At 49.4% G+C, this 19614-nt stretch overlaps 1 protein-coding gene across 1 annotated transcript in view; it reads left to right on the top strand.

Moving 5' to 3' along the window:
* The window catches only part of LOC8038579 (protein timeless homolog), a 622009-nt gene that overhangs the window by 561232 nt on the left and 41163 nt on the right, over nucleotides 1–19614 (top strand). Inside the window, exons 26-32 of the mRNA XM_040213064.2 lie at nucleotides 736–851; nucleotides 1973–2190; nucleotides 12813–13521; nucleotides 14182–14307; nucleotides 14836–15763; nucleotides 15949–16008; nucleotides 16194–16269. Coding sequence (XP_040068998.1) covers nucleotides 736–851; nucleotides 1973–2190; nucleotides 12813–13521; nucleotides 14182–14307; nucleotides 14836–15763; nucleotides 15949–16008; nucleotides 16194–16269 — 2233 coding nt within the window. The remainder of the gene's footprint in view (nucleotides 1–735; nucleotides 852–1972; nucleotides 2191–12812; nucleotides 13522–14181; nucleotides 14308–14835; nucleotides 15764–15948; nucleotides 16009–16193; nucleotides 16270–19614) is intronic.

Raw genomic sequence — 19614 nt, 5'->3', positions numbered from 1 at the left:
GCAGATCTGGACGAGTATACCTGTATGAAGGTCAACTCGAGGTGAAATTTTGACCTAAAGTAAACTGGAGGCGCGGGATTTGTAACTCCGAACGAGTGTAGGTTATGTACATGACCCGGCCACTTCAACGCCGTGCGAGTGTCCGTTTAGCGCAGCAGCGACTGCTGTGAGCGTTAGAGGGAGTTCGCTATTGCCGGAGAGGTATCAGGGAACCTCTTTGGTTCTGCTGGTAAAGTAATATAATTTGTGGGCGTGAGTGTCTCTTCACTGTTCTGAACTACATTTGACGGTTGATTTAAAATCAGATATAGCACATTCGCAATTTCCGACATATTCAACAGAGGCAAAACAATTTAATTTTTACTCTTTTAAACTATTGTGCATGGTAATAAACGAAACAGATTAATCGCGTTTAGATGTTAATTCGACGCCCAGCCGTACCCAAAACGAAAACTAAGAGGAAACCATACTACACTGTGCTCGGTAAAGAGAACATGAATAAGCTCCACCGTACAACGCCGTTGCTATATGCAAACTGTGCTACAGAGTGGGCAGGGTGGCCATTCGCGCAGTCGAATCGCATGGTACTTAATGCGAATGATGAAGTCGGTGGCGTCGTTTAACATGAACGTTGCGTGGGCGTATGTTTTGAGCGTGTGATAAGCCGTTCGTATAGTACGTGCCTCTTACGCGTTCCGCGCCCATGTCCCGCTTCCCGTTCTCTTGGCCCTTTAGACGCGACGTCGACGCCACTGGTGCCCCTGGCGGAAGCGCACCACTCTTCGATGGAGGACGGAGAGTTCTGCAGCCTGCTACGCTCTATCGGAGTGACACCGCCCGTCGACGAGCAGGTGCGTAGCCTCCCCACGCCGCAGTCGAAGTCTGCCTGGTTGAAGCTCTTACCTACGAATGGACACTGCATGCAATCGTTTCCCGTGCCGAGTATCCCAACGCAGATGGCAGTGAAAATGACTACCGCTTCAGAGTAACATCGTTTCAGTCACCTTGCTTAAAATCATTCCTGGCCAGTTTTCTGAAGCCAACTACAGAGATAAGTCGATTAAGTGTCAGCTCCCAAGATCCCTGAAATATTTTGTGCCACTCTGTATTTGCTTGCATTGAACTACTGGTTACGATTTATTAGAAAATGGCTGTATATACCAATCATTTGTTTTGTTATATTAATAAAGTGTAGCTTTCGCTATTGCTGTAGGAGAGGAGGGGAGCTTTGTCAAGCAGTTTTTGTGCTGCTTTTTGCCTTCTTCCCTGTCTTCTTGTACCAAGGGAAACAAGTTAACGTAAAACTTGCCTAAAATCGCAGAAAGCGCGCTTTTGTAAAGTTCGTTACGTCGCATTTTTGAATCATAGCTATCCCCCCTCCCATCCACCAGACATTATGGAGTAACGATATTCTAAACACAGCACATTTTATAAACAAGAACTTCTCTTTAGACTCCTCATAGAGCTCCTTTACTAAAGGTTCAGGATACGACTTTCGTTGACTCCATAGCTGCGATTGGAAAATAGCAATTGAGCAAAAGTATTAAACAAAAAATGTTGCGAGGTATTACTGACATTGAACGAGCGGCGTTGCATTACGAGAGGCGACCGGTGGCATGAGGATTTTGTTGTTTGTTGCCCCAAAATGTGCAACCGACTGGCAGGGGGTGGGCTCGCACAGAGCATCGCCGCGCCAACTGGGTCATTCTAGAGACCCATTTGCTGTCCGAGGTATCGGTTTTTCGCGTGCACAGCGACGAAGTATATAGACGCTCGGGTTGTACAGGCTTTGTCTTTTATAGCTGGTATTGGCTGCCACGTCGCTTCTCCTGCGTTCCCAAGGCATTGTACTTGCGGCTCCGAGTGTCGCTGCGCCCTTATCCTTATGCTTTGTCTGAAGAACATTCTCAACAAGCCACTGTGTCGCGCGGACGCTGTGAAACGGCTCTCGGGCCGGTGCCTGGATGCGCAGGAGGTGTACTGGCGCATCCCCGCCCACATGACGGACACGATGCTCCAGTCCCGTATCGAGCTGATTCGGAAGGCCCTCCAAGGCGACTTCGCCGCTTCGCTGCTCGTGCCGTCGCCCCCCCAGCCCGCGGAGCAGACGTCCGCCAAGAGGAACACCAAGCGGATGGAGGCCATGCACGAGCTCCTGGCCAGGAAGGCCCTCAACCAGAACCACGAGGGGTGAGTTCCGTGATAACCCTGCGTTTCTTGTCCTCACGGATCGCCATCGCGGGTACGCCGCGCCGTGGTTGGAAAACGTTTGTTTCCGTCGTCGCTTTGCGATTGCCGCAAATCACTCCTTCGAATAGACCTTTCACTAAATTGCCCAAGCACCGAGGAGAATGCTCGGAACTATATGAATACGCGCACGCTTTCCCTGTAGAAAAGATTCGAAGTCACATAATCAAACTAAGGCGTCGAGGAACGCACGTGCGAAGTTCCATTTGTTTTAGATTTTTGCTTTTGAACAATTACTGCAGCAGACGCCAGCGCGCATATCTACGTTCCCGGAATTTTCTTGGAGACTAGAAATTCGACAAAAGATATATTTCCAACTCCAACAAAAGTGCACTTAATTTTTTTTTTTTTTTTTAACATTCCGGAGGCCAGGCCTCGGCACTTTTTGCTGCACGCTTGGATAGACGTTAGCTCCTCGCTTCTCTCATTCTGTTCTTTGCCGTTGGGTGGCGCCGCCTCCATCAAACTTGCAAATACACTTTTTTTTTTTATTATTATTTCAGCGTGGCTTTTTGCTTTCGAATTCAGCCTATTGATGCGCCGGGACCGAACCTTTTTTTTTTTTTTTTCGGTTCGTGTGGTTCCCCGGCGTTGTGAGAAATCCCACTTGTTGTTTCAGTGTTGTGTCGGCCTATTGCGAAAGAAAGCTCGTGAGGAGGAGCAGGGAAGGGTATACCTCTCCTCCTCACCTCCTCATCCTCCCTGATACTCCTCCCCCTCCTCTTCCTCGACCCCCTCCTCCCTTCCTCCTGCCCCTCCTCCTCCCCTCATCCCTCAAGCCACTTCCCTCCTCCCCTCCCGTCCTCTCCTTCTCCTCATTCCTCCTCCTTCCCCTCCCTCCTCATCCCTCCCCCTCCTCTCATCCTCGTCCTCCTCTCCCTCCTCTTCCCCGCGCGGTGCATTATGGGACATATCCATAATGCACCGCGCGGCTACGGCGACGGCGACGCCGCTCAAGCCGGAAACAGGCGCCTAAGAGTTGCGCTCTAAAAAAATTAGAACAACTCCTCGTATGAGTGAAGTTTAACATAGAAATATGCTAAAAGTTGTAAATTGTGTGCAAGTCGTCACTAAAGGTACATTAATTCTTGCACCGCCCTACGCCTTCCTGTTTACTCATTTGACACCACGTATCGTTTTTACTAAACAGTCTCCCCCCAGATATGTCGGACTGTTAAAGAAAGCCATACGGGGAAAGAGGGCGTGGTCGAGCTTATTTAATCTGAAATTATTTATGCATGTGTAAAGCTACTATCGCTTTACACATGCATAAAAGATCGCTAGATGGTCATTGTTAGAAACCCGTTGTCAGGAGGCACTACTCGTCACATGCTTAGTGGCTCGAAAGTTCGAAGCTATGTCTTTTTGGCCTAAATAACTGTGCCAATGGTCAAAATAAATAAACATTACAATAAATGTGGGGATGAAAAGCTGCAGAAAAAAGAAAAGCTATCAAGAAGCCGCCGGAAGTGTTGTATTCTTGCATATTCAGAGGCCCAGAACTTCGAAATAAGTTTTTTCTACGAAAATGCGTATAAGCTGAAAGAAACACGTCCCAAAGACGTAAAATGAGAATATGAAAAAAGTTAAAAATGGATTTTTTTATGACGTGCTGAACTTTAAAATATTCTTCCCCCATGAGTTAATTTTAATTTATTCCTCAACGTGAAAAAACAATAAATGCATTATTTTGTATTCAACAGATGGCAATGGTATGTACTGTCTGTGGTGTTAATTTAAATGCGATACCTCAAACAATTTAGACAAAACAAATTACCAAGTTTAGGGCATAATCGCTCGTAGATACATGTTTTGACATTTCTTTGAAACTCGTCTTGAACAACAATAATCATATCTTAAGACGACACTTACTTAGGCTATACATAGATCATTCTTAAAAAAGTTTAACATCTCTACCATAAATAGCTTCGTCTATAGCGCGCTTCAAATATGGCACAAGCGACAATTGTCAAAAACTCCTCGTCCTTCCTTGTTCCTTCGGGAATTGTCTTTTCAAAACTATGCGTGCCGGACCATTAAAATAAACGGCATTGTCTTTCGCAAGGAATGCGGCACCGCAAGTAAAAATGCGAAAAAAAACAAAAAAAAAAACGAATGTACCTCACTGCTTGAAATCAAATGAAACCGCCCGCCGGTCTTTTGAAGTTCGACGAGCTTCGAACTTTTACCCTAGGAAGGTCGAAGTTCGTTGAACTTTTGACCTCTCAGGATTCGAAAGTTCGAGAAATATCGATTTTCTTAACGTAGAAAGTTCGAAAAGCTTCGAACTTTTTAGTGCAAAATGTTCGAAAGGTCGAAAACCATCGAAGTGTTTAGTCTATCATGGTCGAAAGTTCGACCAGCATCGAATTTTGCAGCGTAATAAGTTCGAACGTTCCAAAATGATCGACTTTTTTAGCGTATTAAGTTCGAAGGTTCGAAAAAATTACATTCCTGAACGTGCAAAGGTCGATATTTCGAAAATCGTCGCACTTCTTAGTTTAACGTTTCGAAAATTCGACTTCCGTCGAATTTCTCCCTTTGGAAAGATCAAAATTTGAAATCTTTCGAACCTCTCGACCGCTTGATTCGATCATCGAACCTTCGGTTCGAAAAAAGTTCGCGGCATCCCTAGAGACTTCGTTGTACTGTCCGTTTTTTTTTATTTTTCCTTCGTCTCAGGGTTATTATGGATCCCTAGTTCTAGCATCTCGTATACAAGGGGCTTTTTGCTCACTATTGCTGAGACCTGCGCTCACCCGTTGATGTAAGCATGCATAAATAAGAGAGAGAGAGAGAGAGAAAGAGTTTTAGATTAGGGTCCCAAACACTTTCGGTCTTTCGAGCAGCTTGGTGCGTCGCAGTACGCGTGGGCACAACTTCGTCATATACGGATTGCGACGGCCCAAGCTGCTCGGGGCACCCAAAGCGTCGCTTTTTAACTCTTTTTTTTTTTTTTTTTTCGGAAAACGCAGTCCGCTGATTAAATTTTGTAAACACATCCCCTGGCTGCTTTCGGTTCATCGGTGTTGTTTAACAGCAAGAAAAACGGTGGCGGGGAACTGCGAGTTTAGTTTGTTAAGAGTTTAATAAAGTTTCTACATATTTGCGATTGCATATAGCTTCCTTTACGGCAGATACCTGGCTTATCTGCACATGGCTATCGAACCTGGGATACACATTCAGTGCTGTCCTTCCGTCATTGGCAGTGTTGGATTGACAAGGACGCTGAGATTTGGTACTAGTTGATCGATGATCGTAGCTTCGCTCGAATTCAAGCAATGAACTATTTTCCTAATTAATTTAGTTTTGTCCATTCGTTATTGTCATTCGATTCACCCAGAGGGCTTTCGGCGAAGTTGTCGGGGTTGTTTGAGTATTCAGCAGATCCAACATCGGGTGGCAGAGGTGCATTCGACTGGCTCGCAGCTGCTTGCAGGAGTCACAGCATCCATGTATATCTTGCCCAGAAGGTGCCTTCGTCCCACTATTCTCCCTAAACTTAAGCGCTTGGCTGGCTGATTTTGTGTGGTGCGTATTTTCGGCACCGATTTGAAGTCCAGGGGGCGCGGCCAGTGAAGTCACAGACGTCCAGATTTCATTGGTGTTCTTTGATGTAAACAAGTTTTATTTTGGATGCCGCCGACTGTATTTTGAAACTTCAGTCGGTCAGCGAGTGCGTGCGCGTGGTCGGGTGCTCGGCGGCTCGGTGTACCCGTTAGTGTGTGTCGACGTGCCGCCTGTGCTCGTCGCGCAGCCAGAAACAGTGTTTACCAATTTCGTTCGCCGGATGCCGTCGGTCACTCCTGTTGCAAAAGAAGATTGGTAGTGACTACAGTACCGTCCGACGGCACTTTTGCAGAGCGTTCAAGTGCCGTCCGACGGTACTCCACCGACCCGAAAGTCTCCTGTAACACGAATTGTCAAAACGAGGTTTTCGAAGTTGTAGCGTAGCTTAGCGGTTAAGATGTCTGCCTGATAGGCAAGCGGTCGTATGTTCCATCCGCTGTGGAGGCTTACTTTTCTTTTTTTTTTTTTTTTCGAACATTTTGTTTTGTTGGGGTTTTGTTTGCGCGAGGGCGCGTGGAAATGGTCAACGAGATCAAGCTCCATGTTCGCGCCAGAAGCTTTTACAGTGTTGCACACTAAGTATAAAACAGAGTATATGCAAGGGTGATAATCCGTCGTATTACACACAAGTACAGTTCCAAAGAAATGCGTACAAAATTACTCCGGCTGGGCTCTGTCGCCTCCCGTACACGTAATCTTCATTTGCAACAGGAGTGACGGACGGCACCGGGCGAAGTTTTAAAATGGAGAACGCTTATAGTTTGATAGAGGAGGTCGTGGTTTGATGATCCTGAGAACGCGACGAGTGCATGCGACAACCTCGACAACACGCACCAGCACGGGCACCGCCGACCACCCGGCCACACACAAGCCAAGCGACCGACACTTCAAAATGCAGTCAGCGGCATCCAAAGAAAACGTGTTGTTCACGTCAAAATAACTAAGACCTCAAAATAAAAGCTGTTATTTTGACGTCCGTGACGTCATTGGCCCATACCTCGGCAAACCTCACTCATGAGGGCCCTCACTCACCCTCATCCTCACAGGTGAGGTGAGGGTGAGTGAGTTTCTGAACCAGGAAAATTCATGAGTGTGAGGGTGAGTGAGGGCCGTGAGGGCTGTGAGGGTGAGTGAGGGCCGTGAGGGCTGTGAGGGCTGTGAGGGCCGTGAGGGCGGTGAGTGGCGTGAGGGCTACGAGTGCGCGAGGGCCGTGAGGGCGGTGAGGGCGGTGAGGGCGGTGAGGGCCGTGAGGGCGGTGAGGGCAGTGAGGGCGGTGAGGGCCGTGAGGGCTGTGAGGGCGGTGAGGGCCGTGAGGGCCGTGAGGGCCGTGAGGGCGGTGAGGGCCGTGAGGGCCGTGAGGGCCGTGAGGGCGGTGAGTGGCGTGAGGGCTATGAGTGCGCGAGGGCCGTGAGGGCGGTGAGGGCGGTGAGGGTGGTGAGGGCGGTGAGGGCGGTGAGGGCCGTGAGGGCGGTGAGGGCCATGAGGGCGGTGAGTGCGTGAGGCCCCCTTCAGATCGAGCATCTTTCTCAGCAATTTTGGTGTTAATGGCGGGTTGTTCTCCAGCTTTCCCTAGATCGACACGAAATGCTGAGACCGGGAGCGGCTCGAAATAAGCAAGCAACTCGGAGCAATTCGAATACGTTTGAAGCGGCTGCATCCAATCAGGGACGCAAAATTTTGACGTGATACCTCGTGCCGGTGATTATGACACCGAAAGACTTGGTTCTGGTTTGAAATCGATCGTTTTTTGGAAATAACCTGTTTCGGAAAGGTGCATTAGCATTCTTAACGAGGTTTAAATGCATAAAAACACATTTATAACTCGTAATTTGGTCTAAATAGTGCAAGAAAAATAAAATTTTATGATGACGGTGGCAAATTGCAGCAATTGGTTGCTGCGTGCGATCGCGGGCGGCCCGTGTTGCTGGTGTTGCGACGTAAAGTTTCTGGGCGAAATCGCCCCATCTGAAGCTGGCCTGAGGGGCGTGAGGGTCATGAGGGGCGTGAGGGGTACGTGTGAGGGCCGCAAAGGCGGTGAGTGGCGTGAGGGCGGTGAGTGGCGTGAGGGCGGTGAGTGGCGTGAGGGCGGTGAGTGGCGTGCATACCTCGGCATTCTCACTCATGAGTGCGATCACTCACGATCACTCACGCTCACCATCAGATTTGAGGTGATCGTGAGTGAGGCCGCGAGTCTCGAAAAATTGTGAGTGTGAGTGTGAGTGTGATCGTGGGTTACGTGAACTTATGAGGGTGAGTGTGAGTGTGAGTCCTGAGAACTGATGAGCGTGAGTCTGATCGCGAGTGTAATCGCGAGTTCTGAGAACTAATGAGCGTGAGTGCGAGTGTGAAACCTGCGAATTCATGAGCATGAGTTTGATCGTGAGTGTGATTGTGAGTTCTTAAAACTCTTTGAGTGTGAGTGTGAGTGTGAGCCCTGCGAACTCATGAACGTGAGTTTGACCGTGAGTGTGATTGTTAGTTCTTAAAACTCTTGAGTGTGAGTGTGAGCTTGAGCGCTAAGTGAAGTACTCATGAGTGTGAGTTTGGGGTCTCTTGAGTGTGATTGTGAGTTTCGAGGCTCATGAGCATGAGCCTGAATCAAGACGTGAGTCTTTGGGTGGATATGAGTCCGGTGATCGCATTAGTCCGCGCGATGGCGTGAGCCTGAGGACCATGGCCATCATGAGTCGCGGTGAGCGCTGGTATATTCTTAGCTGGGTTGGTCACGTGACGTGAGCTCCTGGGCCGTCTTAGTGGGCGAGGAGACTCTCGCTTCGCAACTACTGCGTGGGGTTCGGGCCTTCAGGGTTGGTTTGGGTGTTGCTCGCCTGCTCCTTCGCCATGTGAACGCGCCGGTTCCTGTGGAGGGCGGAGGGCGGAGGAAGGGGGGAGGGGGTGCTTCTTCTTGCAGGCTCCTCCTTGCCAGCGCCCTCCGCAATGTCTCAACCAGCTGTAGAGGGCAGAGGGGGTATGAGGAAGGGGGGGGGGGGGGGGGGGGATCGCTTTCGTCTCTCCTCGGCGTTCGCTCTTCGCTTCACGGCAGACTGCGAGACGCCAACGGACTGACGGCGCCTCGAGGCGGCGCGGTAACGTCGGAGTTGGGGAAGCGCTCCAAACGGCTAGCGCTCCTCTCTCTGTGGCATAGAAAGGTTCGTGTGTATTTCGGTTCCTGTTGTCAAGTTGGTGTCAGTGGGCACAGAATTTTATGATTGCGTCAACTATAACGTTCGCACAGCTGCAATAAAATTAAATGACTCGCATGATCCCCATCAGCACCCCAAATTTTATTTCTCCGCGCACCTCAACGTACCATTCGAAATGAGTCATCACTCAGGAAGTGCGACAAAGGCGGTGTCATGATCGATCGAAGCTTCGAGTGAGGTCTTTCACATTGTGCGATATCATGCTTTTAAGTGTTGTTTGGGGCAAGGTGGCGCAAGTGCATGACAGCCAGCAGGCAATGGCCAGGCGGCGCCACGAGAGTGCTGCATTCGGCGCCACAAGCGGAGGGGTTTCTCTAATGGGTCGGCCAGTGGCTAGTCTGCCCGTCGGGCCGTGGCGAGCGGCGGCGAACCCGATTTTAGCAGTCCCCGTGTGCACGTGCGCGCCATGTCCCTTTTTATTTTATGCGGTTTTTTAAGATCATCGGGAGCCTTGATAGGTCCAAGTGTTGAGAGCATAATCTGGAGCTGTCATTTGGACACCTGTTTGAACTGTCTTCGTGCGCTTGCGGCGTCGCTCTAAAATAATCGCCGCCCGATCGGTCTGTGATTCGCTCGTCTCCCAGGAAGTGACACAACGCAACGAGAAGGCAGCGAATGGGTTTACTGTACTTCCCGGTTGCCCGTCTTCGAGAGCCGGCAGTCCGGACCCACCGACCCTAGTTGTCGCCCGTCGTTCATAGCTGGCTGTCGGAGTCCGTGTCCACGCCTGCGGATCGTCCTTCCCACGCACTGCGTACGCTAGCTGTTCCGGGCTATCACAGCCAGAGTTTCGCTGCAGAACCACTCCTGGACCGTCATGGACTAGGCCGATAAGGCCAGGCTCGCCGTTTCCGCCGGTCCTGATCTGAAGCTCGCTGCTGGAATGCTCAGGGGACCGACATGGGCCGGACCAGCCAGAACGGCTCTATCATTCCTGTTCGGCCCCAGCCTCGTGCAGCACGCTCTTCGATCCTCTTTCCTTGCCGGCTGGCCCCCGCTCGCACCTCGCTCGACCGTCCTCTTCTTCTCCCGGCGCCCCCACGACACTAGAATAAAATGTGGGTAATTAGAACCAAACTCTCCGTGCTAGAGAACAGTGCACAAGTCTGGCGACAGGCAAAAAAGTGTGCGTGTGAGAAGGATATTTACGCTTCGCATGCGCTTTTTCTGAAAAAAAAAAAAATATATATTGCATCCTGTTTTCTGCACGTCGTCACATTTGTTACCAGACTCAGCATTAAATTTGGTAGCCGAAACAAACAAAAATATGTTCTACGAAAATCCACTATTTAAAATCTTGCATGCTTAAAAGGTTTTGGTTGCGACCGCGCGTGCCGAACGGCGCGCGCGGTCGCAACCAAATGCACGCCTACAACTACGAGTGCCGGAACAGGTCGAAGGGCATCTCGCTTGAAGACCTGATCGCCTGATTCCCGACGTCAAAGCGAAGCAACAATCGGCCCAATTTTTCCTACTGTATTTCTCTAAATGGTTGTCTCAGAGACTCGTAAAAAAACTAGTATAAATACGTTATTTTGCAAAAGGAGTCTGTCAAACCACTTTCCAAGAGTGCACATCTATTTTCGTTCACTTCAACAATTAATGTAAAATTCACTTACTTGATGCATCGCACTCCAGTAATCCACTTTGTCACCGTGTCGCTTCCCAAGGTTTTAAAGAGAAGCGGTAAAGTCTGACGCTTGGGTCACCTGCACGATCGTGGCAGTCTTTCACGCAGCAGTAGCGGCGTTTATTTTTGGGGGAAACTCTAGGCTTAGGGGAGTTGTCACAGGAACCCTGAAAGGTCATAGAGACGTGAAGTTGAGACTTAATTTTATGAAAAAACAGTTCCAAAAAGGCTCACGCCGATCCAAAATGCCACGTTCAATCGTGGTTTCTAAATGCGCCCGCCCACAGTCCTCGCGACCCAGGGACCCAGGCCGTCCTCAGTCCTGGACTATCTAATTTGTTTTATTTTTCAGTCGCTATATGGCGCAACGTGTCGTGCCAACTTCCAAGCTGCATTGCTGGTTTCCTATGGGCACACTTAGCAAACTGTGGAAGCTACGACCCAGTGGGCCAATTAGAGCGTCGCATAGAGACAGGTGGCATCTAGAATGGACGCCTGTGAGACGCTGCCATGTGTCTTACTCCAATAAATCTGCTGGCTCATCGGGATTTTGCAGATCACACAGCAGATATCACCGTGGTACATGCAACTCGAACGGCCGATGAGACTATTGCTATTACAATAGATCTTTCCACAAGAGCCAAAAGGAGGCTTGTAGGGGTGAACAAGCACATCGAAATGAGATTGGCGCTTCCGGGGCTTGTTTACATTATGCATAAAAAACAGGACGATCGGCGACCAGCTGATCGCAATATAACACCAAGGATACCGATGTTTCCATACATAGAACGCAGGATAAAGACCTCAGTCGTCCCTCGTATGCTGTAGCTGTCATACTTTCCATCCAACCGCTTTTTAGCACTATTAACTAGAACAACCGAAGGGTTCGCAACACCATTTAATGCGAGGCCTGAAAGGTTACTTCATCTAAGCAACGTCAACAAAAATGTTTGTAGCCGCAGACCGTTAAGTTTAGTTTTAGATAAAGTACGCGTCATAGCACATCAACATTGTTGATGTGCACCTTTCTTTGGACCCAAGTACATTCGGTTCAACTTGATGACAGCTGCACCAGCGTGAGAGCTCACATCGAACACTTGCACACATATCTTGGCTATGGCAAGATTGCTTGCCTTCGACTGGCTTGTACACTTCATTTGTAGCATCACGGTAGGTCTTGGTTGAAGCGATGATCGTCTCGCACACGTAAACAAACAGAGTTTGTTTAATTTATACGCTACCGATCTACGGGCGTCGCAAATCTATCCCCCTCTTTTCCGCCATGTTGGATCGATCGGAGCGCCCCCTATATTCGCTCAAACTCCTTATGCTCCGACTCTATAACAATGCGAATACCTCGTTCATTGGACTTTTAAAGACTACCGAAACAGACAGATTAACCTCTACGTCACTGTTATATATATATATCGACATGTTAGTGGCGCCCTCTTAGTGGCGGTTTGCCCTCGTGAATAAAAGTCAGGCCTAGCTGTGTGGGACACACACATGTTGGCGGCCCGTCTGAATCCATGGGTCTGGGTCTGATTCAATCGATAACAATCAATATATAACATGGTGTCAGAAGTTAAAATTTCGCAACTCGGCAACTCCCCGAAACAACTACAGTAAAGCAACGACTGTATCACCATGGCGTTTCCCCTGATCCAACCGCCCAAGCCGTTTGAACCAGGCAGCAACCCCGCCGAAACGTGGTCGGAATGGAAGACGGCATATGAACTCTATGAGGCAGCCTGCGAGTATACAGACAAGCTCCCAGCAACCAGGCGAGCGCTCCTGCTACACGTCATCGGCCCAGCAGCACGGAAAATTGTCGACACATTCGTCTTTCCAGCTCCGGCAACTGGTGAGCCTCTAACAGACACAGTGGCCGCTATCTTTGCGAAGTTCGATGAGAAGTATCTGCCGTACAAAAACGTGACGCAGGCGGCAGCTATTTTCAACTCAATGTGCCAAAAAGAAAATCAGCCGATTGACGACTTCATCGCTGAGCTACAAGGCCAATCGAGGAAATGCGATTTTGGCGACCAGCACGACCGCCTCCTAGGCGACAGGATAATCATTGGCATTCGCGACACAGCTCTGCGAGAGCGGCTGTTTCGGGAAAGGAACCTTACTCTCGAAAAGATCATCATGACGTGCAGAGCGGCTGAAATTTCAAAACAGCACGTATCTTCGCTGTTGACGACTTCCGATAGACAAGAGACGACGGTCGACAACTTGAACTGCGGAAAACAGCGACAGGAAAACAGACAACAACCGAGAAAACAGCCCCAATATCAACAAAGAAGCAACCATCCACAACATAGAGAAGGCAAGCACCAGAAAAGCTGTAGTAGGTGTGGAACCACTCACCTGCCCCGACAGTGCCCCGCCTACGGATCCACTTGCTACGCCTGTGGCAAGTTTGGACATTTTGCAAAGCTATGCCGACAGAAACAGCGAGTGGCACCGCGACACGTCCGAACTCTAGACGTGGAGGAAGAAGTGACTGTTCAAGATTTTGGTCTGGGCAGCCTGACTATAAACGACATCGCAGAAGATTCACTCTCCGACTGGCTTGAGACTGTCGACGTCAGCGGCAACCCAGTGAATTTCAAGCTGGACACGGGTTCCGATGTCAACATACTTCCAGAGCAGCTTGTGTTGAAATGGGAACCCCATCCAGCTATCAAGAAGACTCAAGCAAAGGTTACAACGTATCTGGGTGAGCAGCTTGATATACAAAATGAGTGCCAGTTCCTTTACACTGTGAAGAATGCCCAGTCCAACGTCAAGTTCTTGCTTGTGAAAGGAAATCTCAAGCCCATACTTGGAGCAGCTGCGTGCACAGCCTTAAACCTTTTGCATCGAGTGAGGCACATCGAAGTGGCAAATAAAGCCTCTCATCCTGCTCCGGACTTTGAACAAATACTTCAAGAATTTCCAGAAGTATTCAAGGGCATCGGCAAACTCCCAGGAGAATACAGCATTCGCCTGAAACCGGATGTAAAGCCTACGGTGTCTGCCCCTCGCCGGGTGCCAAGTGCACTCGAAGAAACTGTGAAGGCCGAGCTCACAAGAATGCAGGACAATGGCATTATCAAGGCCGTGACAGAACCAACTGACTGGGTTCACCCCATTGTCATCATTACAAAGAAGGATGGAAATGTGCGGATCTGTCTGGATCCAAGAAACCTAAATGCAGCAGTTAAGAGGCAGCACTACCGCATTCCAGTTCCAGAAGAACTCTTTGCGCGGCTATCTGGGTGCACTGTGTTTTCAGTGCTTGATGCCAAAAGTGCATTTTGGCAGCTGGCTCTTGATGAAGAGAGCTCGTACCTGTGCACATTTGCCACACCTTGGGGTCGGTACAGGTTCCTCAGAGTTCCGTTTGGACTCAGCACAGCTCCAGAGCTCTTTCAGCAAGCCATTGACAGAATCTTCGAGCGCCAAACCATTGTGATGCCGTACTTTGACGACATCTTGGTAGCCTCTAGAACGCAGAGTGACCATGCAACCCATCTGCGAAAGGTGCTTGAAATAGCACGCAACAACAATCTGAAGCTAAACAAGGACAAGCTCAAGCTGGGACTGTCTACAGTAACCTACCTTGGTCACCAGCTTACCCAAGAAGGCATTGCTCCTGACCCTGAAAAGGTAAAGGCAATCCAGGCCTTACAACCACCAAATGACAAGGCAGAGCTCCTGCGATTTCTCGGAATGGCAACATACCTTATGAAGTTTATTCCAAACTTCTCAACAAAGACGCAACCTCTGCGTGAGCTCCTGAAGTCCGACGTGGCATGGCACTGGACTCGCGAGATGTCCAATGCATTCAACGAGATCAAAGACAACCTGACCACTGCTCCAGTGTTGCATTATTTTAATGCTTCGCGACCAATTGTGATCTCAACTGATGCCAGCTCGTATGGAATCGGCAGCATCCTTCTGCAGGACGGACATCCAGTGGCATACGCATCAGCAGCACTAACGCCGGCACAGCAGCGCTACGCGCAAATAGAAAAGGAACTGTTGGCCATAGTGTTTGCGTGTGAGCAGTTCTACTACTACATCTGTGGTCGAAGCGTCGTGGTGGAGACTGATCACAAGCCCCTCATCGGCTTGCACCAAAAGGAATTCTACAAAATCTCCCCCAGACTCCAACGCTTGCTCCTTCGTATCCAGCGTTTCACGGTGAAGCTAGTCCATGTGCCTGGAAAACACTTGACAGTTGCTGACACACTGTCTCGTGCACCTAATCCAGCGCAGACCATCAAGACAGTAGACGAGGAACATGGTGTCCTGGTCTGCACATCGGTTCAAGCATCCACAGCAAAGCTGGCTGAAATCCAAGCTAGCACGGCAGCAGATGAGGTCTTGAAGCGTGTAACGACCTACATCGAACACGGTTGGCCAAATAAAATCTCAAAGGTCCACCCGTCAGTCAGACCCTTCTACTCAAAAAGAAGTGAGCTCTACATAACCGATGGCTTCGTCTGCTATGGCGAACGACTAGTAGTGCCAGAAGCATGCAAGAAGGATGTGCTCTCAAGACTTCACATGACCCATCGCGGCATTGTCGCATGCAAAAACCTGGCTTCCCAAAGCGTCTTCTGGCCTAGGATAAACCAGGACATCGAGGAGCTGATCAGCAGCTGTGAAGTTTGTCAACGCCACCAAAGAGCAAATCAAAGAGAACCACTTCTTGACCGAGACTTGCCAATACGCCCATGGGAGAAAGTAGCCATGGATTTCTTCTACCACGGTGGCACCACTTATTTGCTTGTGGTAGATTATTACTCGAAGTTTGTGGAAGTCAAGAAAATGTCGACTACAACGGCATCTGCTCTTATATCAGTGCTCAAGGAGCTGTATGCGTGCCACGGCATACCAAGTGAAGTTGTCAGTGACCAAGGCCCCCCATTTGATTCTGTGGAGTATAGAAGCTTCAACAAGGAGTGGGATATCGTCCACAACCCATCGTCACCACTCTTTCCGAGGTCCAATGGACAAGCAGAAAGGACAATACAAACCATCATGGCCACAATGACTAAGGCTCTCTCCGAAGGAAAGGACTTGGCACTAGTGTTGATGACCTACAGAGCAACGCCAAGTAACGGCCTTCCATCTCCGGCAGAAATGTTGATGGGAAGAAGAATAAGGACTTTATTACCAGCCTGTCCAAGCAGCTTGCTGCCACACTATCCACACAAGTCATTCTCCAAGCAGCTTCAAGCAAGGCAGCGTGCACAGCATAAACATGCGGATCAACATGCGAAAGAGATGCCTCCTTTTCAGAAGAACCAGCCAGTTTGGTTTTGGCATGGAAAAAGTTGGAGAAAAGCAGTTGTGACACAGGTGGGTCCAGCTCCACGAAGATACCAGGTGACATCGCCAGATGGCCAGAGCTACGCACGTAACCGCCATCACCTTCGTGTGAGAATCGACTCCAGAGAGTCCAAGCCCAACTGGAAAGCTGACCCGAGGAAACCCCGACTGACGGCTGAGGACTACTATCCTCTAGACTCCCCGCCCACTGCCAGCACCTCCCTTCGTCAGTCCAATGCAACAAACTCGCCACCACAAGCTCAACCCCGCCAGACTCGCTCAGGAAGACCTGTGAAGATTCCGTCAAGGTTCTTGTACTAAACCCAGTCGGACATTTTATTTTTGTGCATTTGTTACTTGTGTGGTGGCATGTTATATATATATATCGACATGTTAGTGGCGCCCTCTTAGTGGCGGTTTGCCCTCGTGAATAAAAGTCAGGCCTAGCTGTGTGGGACACACACATGTTGGCGGCCCGTCTGAATCCATGGGTCTGGGTCTGATTCAATCGATAACAATCAATATATAACAGTCACTACCTATTTCGGAACACTTGCAAAACGTCAGTTTTGGAATTTCGCGTGCATTACTGGGCACAAAATAAGCCTCACATGACGCTACAAAAAATGAGCGGTATACTAAGCCACCACTGCGTCGAGAAAAACTCCTTTTAGAAAAAGTTTGGAATGTTTCAGCATCTCGCGAGCGTCAGTTGTGCACGCGGCCAAAAGCACGACAGAAAGCAACAATTACGTCCAACCGTCTGGCTGCCGAGCGCCGAGCCTCAGCTCGCCCCCCCCCCCCCCCCCTATTAGCGATGTGCGCGGCCAAAAGCGTCGCTGTTGTCAGCTTTCCACGATTGGCCAAACCATGGGCATATGAGCATTGTCAGATTGTCAACTTTGACGGTGTTAGTTTCGGATTGCGATGGCTCCTAGCTTCTACTGTGCTTTTTAAACACACCATCGAACTCGTCGTCGCACCCCATGGTAAGTAGCCAGAATAACAACTGGTGACGTCCCGGCGAGGCAAATCCCAGTGTGACGTCACGGAGGGAAACCAAAAGAGGGCGCCACCGAAACATCTCGGCGCTAATAGGGCACGCTCCTTTCGTAAACAAATATCCGCTAGGCAGGCCGAGCACGCGGCCAAACGGCCATACGTGTGCAAAAGGCCGACGCCGCGCCGCACGCACCACTCCAGCAACGTAAGCGACGTAAGCGCACAGCCAACACCACGCACAGCACACTGCACTGCATGCGTGCAAAGAGTGAGGAGCATTTGCGCTTGCGCCACCTGCGCCCTGTCCGAAGCGGACACCGTAGTGCGCTGTGAACACGCGAAGAACGCATGACGTCAAGGAGCCAACGCCGCGTCGATGAAAGAGAGAGAAAGAAAATGTCGTTAGACGTACGAGTAAAACAAAACGAACAAAAAAAGTGTCGACGAAATGTAGTAATATTGTGGCTGAGTAATAAGCTCTGTCGAGCATCGAATGTCGAAGAAACGATCTTCGGATGACACATCGATGAAACAAATGTCGAAGAAACGATCTGCCGATGAAACATCGCAGTGTCGATGAAACAATCTGTCTATGAAACCTTGTTCGACGAACTGATTGCCCATTATAAAACTGCGCGTCAAGAATGACGCGGCTTGCCACATGAAAAGTGGCGCGCCCTACATGATCGAGAGCGCGACAAAGAACCACATGGGGACGGCCGCAAACCCCCAAACCACTCCAAACCGAACCAAGCAAAGTCATGCCAAAGTGAAACCAATCCAAACGAAATCAATTCAAGGACGGCTGCATGTATCAAGATAATGAATGCTGACAGTATTTTATAAAGGCCGAGATGACTGAAAAACAATGCCAGCCGACGATTCTCCTTAAATCGCAGCCTACTCCGGCAAGCACGGTTGATCAACAAAATCAGAAGCAACTCAAGTGAGAAGAAAACTCGGCCACCGCGGCCTCTGTTCATAGAATAGCATACGACTGACAGACACCACTGTCAGCAGGGATTATGGTGAGATTTCAAACCGTCGTCACGTGCAACCACCCTACCTAATATAGTTTTGTTGAAAGGGGCGGTGCAACGATTTTCGAACTTCGGTCAAAGATTTCTGGAAGTTGCCCCCTGACACTTCTGAAGTAAAGAACAGAAAACCGATTTCGCCTGCGTGTCCTAGTTTTTGCGTAAAAAAAAGACAAAGATTGGTATTTCGGGCACCCCTCAACTCACTCCCAGTCTTCAGGGTCACACCTGGTCGCACTCCCAGTGACGTCATTCGGAATGCCGTGTAGCTTCCCGTGTGCTATCTCGGAGGACGCTTCCCCTCTCTCTCTCTGCGTTCATTAGCGGGCGCTATGCTGCAGCTTAGAGCCGAGCGAGGTCACGTAATCTTTCCGCCGTAGTTCCTTCGGCTGCCACTTGGGGCTGCAGGTGGGGGGAAAAGCTCGATTTTTGCTTTGCGATTATGCAGCGGAATCGCGACATTTTTAATGAAGGAAATGTTTTCTCTATCCTCCGGGACACGATAAACAACGTAAAAATGACAAGATGCAAATTCTTTTAATCGTAAAATCGTTGCACCGCCCCTTTAACCCGAGACTGGGGTATTTCGGAAAAGGGACGAGAAGAAAAGAGGCCACAGGGAGGCGACGTCTCAATTTTGAGACGTCGCCTCCTTGTGGCCTCTTTTCTTCTCGTCCCTTTTCCGAAATACCCCAGTCTCGGGTTAAACAAAACTATGGTTAACTTCCACCAGCTCGCCTGCACCCTTACAATTTTTTCACTACCTAATATAACCGTTCTCCACCCCCCCCCCCCCACACACACACACAAAAAAAAAACTGGGTCGATGCCCATATGTTTACTATATATATACATTCTGCATAAACTTCCGTAGAAGTACCTGGGGGTGACACAAAAAAAGAAACGGAGGTGATATATGTAGTAATTGTTTATCTGTGTACAAATGAGCGAGGTATGCACAGCGAGGCGATGTTCTAATCACTGCGACATTGTCTGTGTAACCTGTCGGAAGGCGCGTTTCTGTTTTCCCGCCGCCCCTGTCAGCAGGCGAAAGTTAAACGCACCCACTTTAGTCAGCTTGCATTTAGTTTCTTTCGTAATTCATCCAGGTTTGCGAAATTTGGTAGAAATGTGCGAAGCATAAACATTAACATAGTACATTTCTTTCAAATTGGATTAGTGGCTCAGAAGTTTCCCCGCCACACGACTCACGCGAAGACAAACCAAAGGCTTGAGAGAAACAAAAGAAAAGCACAAAGAAAGCAACCGGCAAGCGTGATGACCTGTGAGTGTGAGGACGTGTGAGTGTGATGAGCTTGAAGACCTGTGTGAGGACCGTGAGGACCTGTGTGAGTGTGAGGACCGCGAGGACCTGCGAGTGTGAGGACCGTGAGGAGCTGTGAGTGTGAGGACCTGTGAGTGTGATGAGCATGATGACCTGTAACAGTGAGGACCGCGAGGAGCTGAGAGTGTGAGTGCCGTGAGGACCGTGATGACCTGTGAGTATGAGGACTGTGAGGATCTGTGAGTGTGATGACCTGTGAGTGTGAGGACCGTGAGGAACTGTGAGTGTGATGACCTGTGAGTCTGATGATTC

The sequence above is a fragment of the Ixodes scapularis genome, unplaced genomic scaffold (genome assembly GCF_016920785.2).
Source record: "Ixodes scapularis isolate PalLabHiFi unplaced genomic scaffold, ASM1692078v2 PGA_scaffold0__279_contigs__length_252992795, whole genome shotgun sequence".
In the NCBI taxonomy this organism is placed as follows: Eukaryota; Metazoa; Arthropoda; class Arachnida; order Ixodida; family Ixodidae; genus Ixodes; species Ixodes scapularis.
Note: the sequence above shows the minus strand (reverse complement) of the source record. Positions and strands in the feature narration are given on the sequence as shown.